This window comes from Quercus suber, unplaced genomic scaffold, assembly GCF_002906115.3.
Source record: "Quercus suber isolate HL8 unplaced genomic scaffold, Cork oak 2.0 scaffold_348, whole genome shotgun sequence".
NCBI classification, from domain to species: domain Eukaryota; kingdom Viridiplantae; phylum Streptophyta; class Magnoliopsida; order Fagales; family Fagaceae; genus Quercus; species Quercus suber.
Genome location: NW_027069800.1, coordinates 329,697 through 343,392, shown reverse-complemented (window position 1 = coordinate 343,392; position 13,696 = coordinate 329,697). Strand labels below are relative to the sequence as shown.

Genomic DNA, 13,696 nt, shown 5'->3' with positions numbered 1-13,696 from the left:
CTGCCGTCAACCCACTCATGGAAACCTACTACGTGGCAAATGGAATGCTCTTCTTGCTGACGTGGCACTGACGTGACCATTAAAATATTATTAAAAAAATTATTTGGCATTTTTTAAATGCCACGTTAGTGCTACATCAGTTTTCTCAATTTTAATTTTAATATTATTAAAAATAAAAACCAGATTTCTCCATTTTAATTTTATTTAAAAAAAATGAAAAAAAACAAAAAAAAATTTACTTTTTCAAGCCGTAAAGATTGAAGCTTAAGCTCCATCTTGTTCTCATCTCTCACTCTCTCATCTCTCAAGAGCTAAACAGCATGACCACTCAAAAATCAAAATCAAGATCAAGAGAACCCATAACCCTTTAAATTGAAGACCCACAAAACCCATCTCACAATCAAACCGTATCTGGTTTGATCATGGGATTTCTTGGAATTTTTGATGATGTTGGTGTTGGTTTTGAGGATGGAGTTTGTGGGGGTTGAGTTTCATAGATTGATGCGGGTAAGGATCGTGATGGAGATGATGTTGATGTTGGTGATGATTTGGTGGGTTTGATTGAAGAATGTGAGCAGTGAGGGCTTGGAGAAGTGGGTCTGGTGAAGAAGAGTGCCGTCGCTCGGTGGTTTTGGTGAACTCGGATCGGTGGGCGTTGTGAACACGNAAAAAAAAAAAAAAAAAAAAATTGTTTAATAAAACATGTTTCCCTTCTCTCTCACATTTTCGCACCTATCTCCTCTTTTTTCCCTCAATTTTTTTTTTCTGGTTCTCTCTTTCTCCCACGCCTATGCCTCTGCCTCCTCTCCTTTGTTTTTTTTTTTCTTCATTCTCCCTCAACCTAAGCCACTCTTCCCTTCCCTCAACCCATGCCGCCAAACCCATCTCTATTCTCTGTTCTTTGTTCTCTCTTCATGGGTCTGCGTGGATCGAAGGAGTCGTGGGTCGGAGTGTGGGTTTTTGGTTTGGAGCGTGAATCGAAGGGTGGATCGAAGCCTGGGTCTGATTGTTCGTGGGTCGAAGCGTGGATCAAAGGAGTTGTAGTCCAATTTGGTTGATTTGGTTTGTGGGTTTTGCTATAGTATCCTGAAAGGAAAGCCAACTGATAAAGGCGAAAATGCACTTTTCGTCCCTATATTTTGGGTCAATTCTCATTTTGGTCCCAAAATTGATTTCTTTGCAAATTTCATCCCTAAAAAAAGAAATCGTTTTTAAAATGGTCCATGCCGTCAACCCACTCATGGAAACCTACTACGTGGCAAATGGAATGCTCTTCTTGCTGACGTGGCACTGACGTGACCATTAAAATATTATTAAAAAAATTATTTGGCATTTTTTAAATGCCACGTCAGTGCTACATCAGTTTTCTCAATTTTAATTTTAATATTATTAAAAATAAAAACCAGATTTCTCCATTTTAATTTTATTTAAAAAAAATGAAAAAAAACAAAAAAAAATTTACTTTTTCAAGCCGTAAAGATTGAAGCTTAAGCTCCATCTTGTTCTCATCTCTCACTCTCTCATCTCTCAAGAGCTAAACAGCATGACCACTCAAAAATCAAAATCAAGATCAAGAGAACCCATAACCCTTTAAATTGAAGACCCACAAAACCCATCTCACAATCAAACCGTATCTGGTTTGATCATGGGATTTCTTGGAATTTTTGATGATGTTGGTGTTGGTTTTGAGGATGGAGTTTGTGGGGGTTGAGTTTCATAGATTGATGCGGGTAAGGATCGTGATGGAGATGATGTTGATGTTGGTGATGATTTGGTGGGTTTGATTGAAGAATGTGAGCAGTGAGGGCTTGGAGAAGTGGGTCTGGTGAAGAAGAGTGCCGTCGCTCGGTGGTTTTGGTGAACTCGGATCGGTGGGCGTTGTGAACACGGTTCGGTGGTTGGGTCTGCTGATTCGAATCAGTTTGGGTTGTGATCTGGCCTGATCTTAGCCATGCCCAAAACCCTTACCTCCACCCCTGCCGTTCACCAACACCGCCACCCTACGCAGTGGCTCTCAAACCCATATGATTGGGTTGACGAGGGAGATGGTGGGTTTCTATTCTTTTTTTCCTGGGATTGAATATTCTGGGTTGTTGTTGGGATTGAATATTCAGGATTCATGATCAAGATGAATTTGGAATAGGAATTTGATAATTTGAATGTGAAATTTACGAGTTTATGGGTTTGTTGCATTTATTTTTTGTTTTCCTGGCAGTGATGGAGATTGGATTTGGTTGCTGGAGATTGGATTTGTTTGCTGGGTTTGTTTCTTGGATTTGGGAAGAACAAACTGTTATGTTCTTACGAAAAATTAATGAAAAGTTTAAAAAAAAAAAAATGATTAAGTTAGATTTTAGCTGTTTTGAAAATTTTTAATTTATTTTTTGTTTAAATTTTCTGACATGGCTTTTAAAAAAAAAAATTAAAATGCTGATGTGGCATTTAAAAAATGCCAAATAATCTTTTTTAATAATATTTTAATGGCCACGTCAGCGCCACGTCAGCAAAAACGGCATTCCGTCTTCCATGCCCAAAACCCTTACCTCCACCCCTGCCGTTCACCAACACCGCCACCCTACGCAGTGGCTCTCAAACCCATATGATTGGGTTGACGAGGGAGATGGTGGGTTTCTATTCTTTTTTTCCTGGGATTGAATATTCTGGGTTGTTGTTGGGATTGAATATTCAGGATTCATGATCAAGATGAATTTGGAATAGGAATTTGATAATTTGAATGTGAAATTTACGAGTTTATGGGTTTGTTGCATTTATTTTTTGTTTTCCTGGCAGTGATGGAGATTGGATTTGGTTGCTGGAGATTGGATTTGTTTGCTGGGTTTGTTTCTTGGATTTGGGAAGAACAAACTGTTATGTTCTTACGAAAAATTAATGAAAAGTTTAAAAAAAAAAAAATGATTAAGTTAGATTTTAGCTGTTTTGAAAATTTTTAATTTATTTTTTGTTTAAATTTTCTGACATGGCTTTTAAAAAAAAAAATAAAATGCTGATGTGGCATTTAAAAAATGCCAAATAATCTTTTTTAATAATATTTTAATGGCCACGTCAGCGCCACGTCAGCAAAAACGGCATTCCGTCTGCCACGTAGTAGGTTTCCTTGAGTGGGTTGACGGCAGGGACCATTTTAAAAACAATTTTCTTTCTTTAGGGATAAAATTTGCAAAGAAATCAATTTTGGAACCAAAATACGAATTAACCCAAAATGTAGGGACGAAAAGTGCATTTTCGCCACTGATAAAAGAGTGTTGGTGTTGAATTACATTACCCTCTTGAGTCTTGATCATTCTATGTTCTGTTAAGGTCTTCGAACTGAATATTTTATTGCTGTGGGGGCTGACTAGTGTAATGTGTCTTTTATATGTTTATACCCCAAATCATTTGCTCATTGGAATTAATGGGCCATGGGTACCAGTTCTAGTTTTTTCCTTAACTAGTATGTACATTCAAATATAATGATTGGGTGTGTGTGTGTATATATATATATTCTCAATTTTTTATATATCTTTTTTAATTTTTCATATTGTTTTGGCTCACGTTTGACATGTTAAGATATACTCTATAGGAGTCTTAGCAAACAGTCGTAGGTTTGCACTTCATGTGTTTGATGAAATGCTTATACAAATGTACTTCAATTTTGTATGTACTAACAAGATCTCTGTCTGACTCTTGACTTATTTGTAGGAGTTCAGGTAATCTTATTAGAGTCACCGTGTTATTTTGTTTTGTCCTATATATAAAGATGCAAAGGCTCTGCATGTTAATGTTTCTATATTATGCCAAAGAAAGAGCTGGGCTAAGATAAAAATTCAACATGATTGAACTCATGCAAGGAATTCTTATTATTTGTTTTCACAAAGAATTTCATAAGCCTACAGATAATACATGCCCAACATTCACTTTGAGTTTTGGATTTTTTATATATCATGTGTTCATGCGGATTAATAAATTTACTGTTCAGTGCTGACTTATTTGCTTATCTTTCAGGACTTATTGTTTCAGTGATGTAGCAGATGTGAGAGGTATGATTGACTAGATATTAAAACATCATGATTGTGAGATGGCCAAGACTTTTGGATTTTAGAGGTAAACATTAACATTTTCTTGAACATGGCTTTAACTCAAGGTAGTTATTTCGTGTCTTTTGAAACTGTTAAATTTTACAATTGGATTGTAAAATATTTTTTTTCATATTTCAACTCTTATTGGAGATTTGCGTTATGGGGATGCCTTAAGACTGCTGTATATGGTAGAGGAAGCATCCAAAGGGTAGGCACTTTGAATATTTCTTTATTGTCTCCATTGGCTATTAATACTAGGTTACTACACAGTTCTTTATAGTTTATATATTGTATGTTTAGAAGCATCCAAAGGATAGACACTTGGAATATTTCTTTATTGTCTCCATTGGCTATTAATATTGGGTGACATGCACAATTTTTTTCATCTGTAGAATTCAGACAGTTTGCCTTCCATGTATTGGTAACAAAATATAGCTTAATATAACTTCTGAAAACACATAAGTAATTTTAAAGCTTAAAGGAAGTCTCAATGACCTGCAAGATGAAGTTGTGTCTTATAGGATGGTAGTGTTGTCATATTTGGTTCATCACAAGTATTCTATACAAGCAAAAGTAAGTTTGCAATAATATTGGTTAATAAGGTGGGTCAGAGGGTCTGAATTATAATATATGAAATCAAGTCAAACAAAGAAACTAAATTAACTTGCATTGTGTACATAACTAATAAAAAATTCGTCTCTTCCCAAAAAAAAATAAAAAATAAAAAAACTAATAAAAAATTCAAACAGAACAACAAATCATGCGTAGTCTTAAAACACAGAACAAATGATAAGAGTTTTTCTAGACTCAAACATGCATAGTCCTAAAAATTCATTGAAGTGAGATATTATGACGGAGAGAGGAGAGAGAGAGATAGAGTTATTGTATTTATAAATAGAGATTGGTGAAAAAAGGGGGATTGAGACTTGGGAGGGGATCAATGAGGATATTCCAAGACCAGAGGCTGCTTTGTGGCTTTGGCTTTTGCTGGGTAGTGCTGCTACTTTCTTTCTTTCTTTCTTTCTTGTTTTTTTTTTTTTATTTTGGTTTTCTTTATTTGTTTTTTTCAGCAATTGAATTTGTTTGAATGAAAAGGTTCAAAAGAGAGAAAGTGGCTGTTAGAAACTTTCGCTAATAAGAGTACTTTGGTTTTGTGCTTAGTGGAAAATATGAAAAGATATATAGGTGCAAGTGCAACTGGGATCATTCTCAAAAATTAGATTACTATCACTTAATTTTTTTTGCTATTGATGAGCTATGGGCCTATAAGAAATAAAACAGACAAAATTCCTTGTGGGATATAGGTGCAAGTGCAACTAGGTTCATTCTCAAAAAGAGAGGCAAATAGATTATAGAGTCATAGAGTCCCACAAGCCCTACACTTTCGGGACTGGCTTCCATTGTAGTAACTTTAAGTCTTTAACACAAAATGAAAAAATGACTACTTGCAATTCAAATGGGTGTGATGATTGGGGGGCCTGACCATGTGTAGGGGTAGTGGTAGTCATGCTCATAATTGAGTAGTTACACACAGTCCACATAACCTAAATTTAAATTCTTCAATTAATTTAATTTATGGTTAATCACCCATGACACACACACACACACACACACACACACACACACACACACGCATGTAGCCTTATTACTTGATATGTGCATGCACATCTTATTACAATCTATGATTCATTTTTCTAAAAATTTATTTGTAGTGTACTAGTGCCCTAAAGCAAAAAGAGAAGGGCAAGTGGATTAAGACGAAAGCTTGTGCAACTGACTTTAGTATATAGTAAGTACTCTACATTGAATATTTGTAAACTTGTTTAATGAAATTAATGATGCTTGATATTTTGGTGGGTTGTTGAATTGAAGCAAGCGATATGAATAAACTTGTAATGAATAGACATTGTATTTTATTTTCTATGTCAATCTATAGTTGCAAAAAATGGCTAAAAAGGACAAAGACACTCATAATAAAATAACAAAATATGAGATGGAAAGAGCACATAAAATCAAGCAAAACCAAGAGAGAATAAATGCTTTGGGATTGAAGCAACTGTCAACTTCTTGGCCTAAATGTGCACGTGTGGAAAGAAAGAGAGTAAGTGTTCCTATTTTGTTATTATTGCTATAGGCTTTATTGCTTTAAGTACTTCTTGTTTTTTTTTGGTGCAAAACAGTAGTCGCATTTTTGGGAACATGCAAACCATATTGGCTTTTTTATTTGGGGGTTGAGTCTTATTGTAAGTATGTGGGTTGCCATTTAGGAAAAATTATGTGTGTAGTACTAATAATTGTTTTTGTTTTCTGGGTACAAAACAGTTAATAAAGTTATTGTTGTTGTTTATGATATATTATTATATGATTAGATTTGATATGGTAATATGCATATATATTTATTGAAGCATTGATACAAATACAAATTCACTTTAATTGTTTCATTTTAACTCATGTTTAATGCTTTTTTTTTTTTTAACGGATGGTACTAGCAGAGATGAAGAGGACAACTCAAACAATAACAACAAGGCCGAAAATAGCTTGGAGGGTAACTCAGAGGAAGACTAATATAGATCTTGTCATAATTCTAGTTGTTTTAGTTTAAAACAATGTTTAATTTCAGGATTTTTTTTTTTGGGTATATTCTATATTTTAAAGTTTGAACTTATATGAATTTTTATCTTCCGATAGATCATTTTTTGGTAATTATTGTACTATTGTATCAACTTTTAGTAATTATTATACTATTGTAATATGATAGTTTAAAAAAAAATGATATAAAAAAATTAAAATAAAATAATAAAATAATAAAATATTTCAAAAATTATATAAAATATTATCACTAATGACATAAAAGTTTGGTCATAAATAACTTTATAGTGACGACAAAAGTCCCTTGCAATTTATAGAATAGCAACGCCTCTTAACCCCTTGCAAAAACATTTTAAATGACAGTTTAATGTCATCACTATTATTCTTAACTAATTGCAAAGGGTTAAAATCCCTCACAAATAAATTTTAGCGATGTCATTATTTGTCTCATCGTTAATTTGAAATTTGCAAATAATTAATTGCGAGAGTATAAAGTTCTTCACAAATAGTTGTTTAACGACGACTATTTTCCCTTGCTAAAAATAAGTTGCAAGTGGTTAAAATCTCTCACAAATAAATTTTAGTGACGTCATTATTTGTCTTTAAAAAAGTATGTTGTCAATTTTAAATTCGTAAATAACTAATTACGAGGGCATAAAGGTCCTCACAAATAGTTGTTAACGACGACTACTTTCCCTCACTAAAAATAAGTGGTCAACTTTTCTTGTTGTTTGGTAATATATTTGTGAAGGCGGATTTGTTTCGTAACAACAGTAAATTGCCCTCGTAAATTATCTATTTGCGAAGGCATAGTCGCAAAATCTCTTTCAACAACAAAAGCAAATACGACGGCCTTCGAGGGCCATATACCCTCGCTAATAACCTTTTGCGATGATATTTGAATTTTTGTGAGGGCATTTTAGCCTCGCTAGTAGACTCTTTTCTTGTAGTGATAATTGGAGCATGATCTGAAGAAGGGGCGACTAAATGCTGAACACCAGCTTTCGAGAAAAGGCATTGCCACTCTTGGTTGCACACAGTTTTGTCCAGCCTTTCTTTAATATTGGCAAGACCTTCACGTTTATTAGACCACGTGAATCGAGAGCCGATAAAACCAAGATCAATTGCCTCGGTACCATGAACAAAATTGCTAAAACTTCTAGTTGAAGCTTCACCAAGGTATCTACTTCCTCTTTTATCCCCATTACTATCGACACAATTAAAATCCCTCATTACCAACCAGGGGCCTACAAAGGCACTGACCAAATCCTCCAAACACTTCCAAAATCTTGCCCTACCATTTACATGAGGAGGGCCATAAATCAAAAGAAAGAGCCAAGGTAAGGAAGGAGGATCAGAATAGACCAGAGATGCAATAACATTTTTGTCAGAGTACACAATCTCTAAATCCACACTAGCTTTCCAAAAAATGGCTAGACCTCCAGATTTCCCAACAGGATCCACACAAAACTTATCTACAAAACCAATACTTGATCAAATTCTTTCAATCCTACGCGACTTAGTTTTGGATTTAGCAATAAAAACTACATCAGGATTTTCTTTCCTAATGAGAGCCTTGAGGGCTCTAACTGTCGAGGCCCTACCAGCACCCCTGCAGTTCCACACCAGGGTCCTTATACCCAATCCAAGCGCAACAACAAATATAAAACCCAATCTCAAATAAAAAGGACTATCAATTCCAAACAATTGCTTTGCCAAACCAAAAGCCAAATAAAACCAAACCTCGAAGAATCCAGCAATTATGGTAGCGAGACCCACCATCCAGAAAATCACATGCTATGAGGAGGAAATAGAGACCCACAAGACAGCGATACCCCCAAATCTGCCAAGATCTTCGCACACTAGCAAAACTAACCAAACGCAGAGAGTAGGATGCGATTTGGGCCTTTTCTAATTCAGTTCGATCCTTGAATCACGATCTCAGCGAACCCACCAACAATCGGAAATTTTAGCCTCGCACAAGAGGCAAACCAGCCCATAAGGCTTTTGGCATTTGGAGATTTGTCAATTAAGTTACAAAACTTTTGGCATTTTAATAATTAATTAGTGCTAAACAATGCAAGCTAAATTTAAAAGTGAGTAAGTTAAAATGTTAAACAACAAAAAATAGTTTGTTAAATTAAATTTTGTCTATAAATATAGCTAAGCCAATGTTGATGTTTATTAACATTATGACATTTTATATGGAAATCAAATTTTTTAGCACATATATTATATAGCTCAAGTAAAGAAAGAGCAAATTACTCTAACTATTAATTAAGGCTAGGGTTGTCCAACCCACCCGTGGACCCGACCCACCTGCCTAAAACCGAGCCAACCCAAAAACTGCCAAATTTGAATCCTATGACAGTCAATAGCGGTTTCCAACCTCTAAAACCTGATTCCGGTGGGTTGGTTGGCGAGTCGTTGCATCAAAACTCAATTTTATCAGAGTCAACAGATCTCCACCATCGAAAGGCTACTGTTCTCCACCATATGACGAATTCCTTTACTAGATCTTGCTAGAATGTGAATGAATTATGTGACTAAGAATTATGAGATCCATCGAAATCTTGTGTAGATCTAGCAAGATCTCACAAAATCCAAAGGATTTCAACTAGATCCAACCAGATTTCGCCCAAATCCACCAAATTTTAAGCAAGATCTCAAACTTGACTCCCATCGAGATTGACCACCATCTAATGCAAATCCAATCTGACCCAACTCCTTCACCGATCAACAACAAGTCTGGAAAATCTCCACCTAATTTGGTTGGGTCAATTGCTAGTTGGGCACAAACCCGACCAGGACCAACTCATGAACACCTCTAACTAGGGTTATGAAGGATACCTGCCCAACCCACCTCCGACTGGCTCGACCTACGCTATCACCTTAGGTGAGCAGTTTGGGTTGACGAGTTGTGTCAACCTGCCACAACTCGTCTTGACCAGTTCATATATATATATATATATATAAGCTCATGGTCAGAAATAGGACTTGTCTCAGCCTAATAATCAAAAAACTCTAAACAGTGAAACCATCAACTCACCTACCACCCACTCCATTTATTCACTTCAGCAGTATTCTCTCAATCTCACTTTGTCAACCTTTCTCAAGTCTTTTCTTTTTATTCCTTCAATTTTCACCTTCCATCAATTGCACATACCATTCTAGGCAACCATAAAAGGTAGTTCCTTTTATGTCTTGTCTTGTTTAATGTTTGCGTTTATTTTTTTATGGAGCATGCTGTTTGTCTTTTTGATTTAGTTCCCATATCAATGTACATGTGCTATATATTGGGTCTACATCTACAAAAAATTTTGTATGCACGAGTTATGTATTTGAATATAGTTTATTATTATATGGTAGTCTGAGTGTTGCTAATAAAAAATTATAGTATGTGATTTTTTTTTTTTTAATAAAAGAACAATGTTATTGTTGACCCGCCCATCTTGTCAAGTTGAAACTGCCAAGATTTTCAACTGATTCACTAGATTTAAACTTTGGTGAGTTGACGGCGGATTAAAATTTTCTCAACTCGCTAATGGCAGATTAGATAAAAATATTATTCTTTACCCGCTCAATCTGACCCATGCACATCCCTCCTTTAACTAACACTCAATAATTCAAAATTTCACTTCAAAATTTAAATATATATATATATATAAAAAAAAAAAACACTTATAAGGGAGAGTGAATGCGATTCTAACACAAAAACATATTGCAAACTCCACTCACAAGTTTTCTATTTAATACTCTAAAACTTGAATTAAAATGAAATTATTAAGGAATTAAAAAAAAAAGAAAAAAAAAAGAAGGGAAAAACAAAAAGCTTAGTCATTTCATTTATGCCGCAATTTATGTGGTAAAATGTAAGTGGTTGTTATTATTTTCACTTGAATTTATTGGTTTTTCTCTATCACTCACAGCCTGTGACGTTAAAATTGTAGCAAACCATCATTCAAAAATTAAAAAATCATAGTTATCTTATGTAATAAATTGTAATTAATTATTTGTTACTTTCATTTAGATCCATCACTTGAGTCCAAATCTTCTGTCCCACTTTTCTTGCTCCACTCTATACTCCACCAATAAATACTTGCCACGTGATATTATTAATTAATAACTGTAGGATTAATAAGTCAATAATGATAATATTTAATTAATTAGGTGAACATGTGGTAAGTATTTATTGGTGGAGTATAGAGTGGAGCAGAAAAAGTGGGACAGAAGATTTGGACTCCACTTTTTATCCATCATTCATAATATGCCACCGCCTGAACAATTTCAACAAAAATTGCGACAAAAATTGCGGTACTTTTTTGTGTTCCTACAATTTTTGCATAAAAATTGTAGTCCTAGATTTTCTCTAATACAAAGAAAGTAGTTTGTAATTTTTTTTTTTTTTTTTTAATATATTTCAGCTCCGGAGCCGAGTTTGATTGTTTCCTTTGTTTTTTCCTGGGATGGGTCAGAAACGGAGGATTATTAAGGTCAAACATGTTTTTAAAAAACAAAAAAACAAAATTATGACATGGCGAAATCTGATTGGTTGAGTAGGCGTGGAAAGTCTTAGAATTTCCCACAAGGACATAAACCACGTGTACTCTCCAAACTACAAAACCCCTCGAAATCAGCTTCGTATGTTTTTATGTATTAAAACTCAAAAAAAGTTTCTCCGTAAACAAATCCTAGAGAGAGTCTTCTTTCATTCCCAAACCATTTTCTAAGATCTTCGAATAACACCGGCGAGTTCTCAATCACCGAGTCGACTCAGGCGAGTTCACCCCCCCTTTTCTCTCTACTTTCAATTTTTTGATGTTCAATTTCCGAGATCTCCAATTATTTGATTCATAATTCTGGATCTATTGCATGCAATTTTCAATTTCACGATCTGGGTCTTAGGGTTTTGTTTTTATTCATGAATTTCTTCTCAGATCTGATACGTCTGGTTAGATTTTGGAGATTTAGGGTTTCTGAATTAGCTTCATTTGAATGTTTTTATGCTCAATTTTGTTGTTTTTTTGGTTTTTGGGTTATATTCTAGTGTTTAAATGTGTGTGTGTTTTTTTTTTTCTTGATGAATTCATTTGTAATTCAAATTGTGCTTGATTTGAATATTTGTTTTTTCTGCTTTGGATTTGTTTGGTTCTGTGGGAAGATCGTGAAAATTTGCTTGATTGGAGAAAAGAAATTAGTTTTGGGAGCAAATTGGTATTGTATACATCATATGCTGTCTAATTGTGTGTTCCCGTGATGGGGTTTCGTTGTGAGCGAGGTTAAAGTAGGTCTTATAGACGAGGTGGTATTTAGTGTTTTTGTAGAATCACATTCACACCCATAACATGTTATGAGTGTGATGCTCTGCATGCATTTGAAATATTAGGTTTTTTTTTCCTGAGCTAGAGTTGGGTGTAAAGTGCAGATCAAGGCGGTGTTGAAACTCGTTAAGGAATATAATCACGAGTTTGTACGTCCCTATAAGGTGTATTGCCTCTAGTCACATAGGAATGTATGAGGTTTTACTTAAGTTGATTGCCAGAATTATGTGAGTATTGAGTGTTAGTGGTAGTAGGTTGAGGAGTTTAAGGTTTGGGGGTCAGATTGTTTTAAACTATTTGAAGCGGATGCACGCTGTGGATCTTGTTTTCTTTTGTGCAGTATAGGGTTATTTTTAAAAATATAATAGGAACCATCTTCTGGGCTGATCTGAATTCAATAATAAATTATTACTTTGGAGACACTGTTACTTTTGATACAATATAGAATGAATTGTTACTGAGTCCCCTTTGCTCCGTTTACAGAGTGGAACCATCATGTCCAGTGATGTTTCTTCTTGTTGATATTATTTTCTTAGTTTCTCACGTGGATTTTTTTGGGGAAGATTTGCTTTTATTGGACTTTGAAAAAAAAATGGAAATGATACAATGCCTTCTCGTATGAATCTTTCCTGCCTGCTTAGTTTGAGTTGAGTTTTTGAATATTTATTTCTGCTTGTTTGAAATGTTGAGCATTCCACAGTTGAATGTATGCATCAAATTTTAGAAAGTAATACTAGTATCTCCAAGAATTAATAGTAAATGTGTAAAGAATGGTGATAAACCTCTAAAATGAAGTTATCAAGATTGATTGTGTGGTATTACATGTTTTAAAGTTGCCAAAACTCTTGGCAATGAGCACTAGCTCAAATGGCAGTTCATTCTCTCGGGTGGAGGGTGAGATCGTGTGTAACTTACCTTTTTAAAAAAAGTTGCCAAATATGAGCAGCAATGCCATAATACAAGCTCTAGCTCAAATGACACTTTCTTCCCTTGTAAAAGCAAGGTGAAGTTTGAGGTCATGGGTTAAAGACTCATTAGGTGATTGTGTAACCTTACCAATTGAATAATAATAATAATAATGCTTTGGAAATCTTTTATATTACATAATTTGCAGTTCTATTTGTGAGATATTGAAATTTTTCTCTAAATTTTTTTTGAATGGCTATTGCAGAAATGGCTTTGGGTGGAACAGCTCCCCCAAGGGGAAGTGCAGCAGCTACTGCAAGCATGCGTAGGAGGAGGACGACAAGTGGTGGTGCCTCTGGAGGGCCAGCCGGGACTATGCTCCAGTTTTACACGGATGATGCCCCAGGACTCAAGATCTCACCCAATGTTGTTCTTGTCATGAGCATTGGCTTCATAGCCTTTGTTGCCATTCTTCATGTGATGGGTAAGCTGTACTTCGTGCGTAGAGAGGCTTAGAAGAGTACTTACAAGAGGATACTGTCCAAAGTGGTGAATTTTTGGTTTTGAATGAATTTATTTTGGGTTTCAAAAGAATAAGCAAATTTTTAAATTATGAAAGATAGACTTTAATTTGTAGACTCTTAATGGTTTAAACAGCTGTAGTTTATCTTTGTTTCTGTTAATTAGAGAGAGGTTGCAGCAGGTTGTTACGTTTCTCTGCACTTTTTCTTGTTTTAGCACTTATTACTTTAAGATTCTCTTGTCTTTAAGAATGAGAATATAGTCATTGGAATTTGAAAAGCA

At 34.8% G+C, this 13,696-nt stretch overlaps 1 protein-coding gene and 1 long non-coding RNA gene across 2 annotated transcripts; both read left to right on the top strand.

Moving 5' to 3' along the window:
- The first annotated feature begins 4,196 nt into the window (after window positions 1-4,196).
- Window positions 4,197-6,756, top strand: LOC136061755 (uncharacterized). The gene is made up of 3 exons (XR_010623603.1): window positions 4,197-4,284; window positions 5,789-5,865; window positions 6,569-6,756. It is a non-coding gene; the product is annotated as an uncharacterized LOC136061755 (long non-coding RNA).
- Window positions 6,757-11,297: 4,541 nt separating this feature from the next.
- On the top strand, window positions 11,298-13,696 carry LOC111994397 (protein transport protein Sec61 subunit beta). The gene is made up of 2 exons (XM_024026271.2): window positions 11,298-11,442; window positions 13,158-13,696. Exon 2 carries the CDS (start codon window positions 13,160-13,162, stop codon window positions 13,406-13,408), a length of 249 nt encoding a protein of 82 aa, XP_023882039.1. The 5' UTR covers window positions 11,298-11,442; window positions 13,158-13,159; the 3' UTR covers window positions 13,409-13,696.

Bases quoted from the DNA above. Each gene is read 5' to 3' on its own strand.
- LOC111994397 (XM_024026271.2), top strand. From the start codon at position 13,160: ATGGCTTTGGGTGGAACAGCTCCCCCAAGGGGAAGTGCAGCAGCTACT.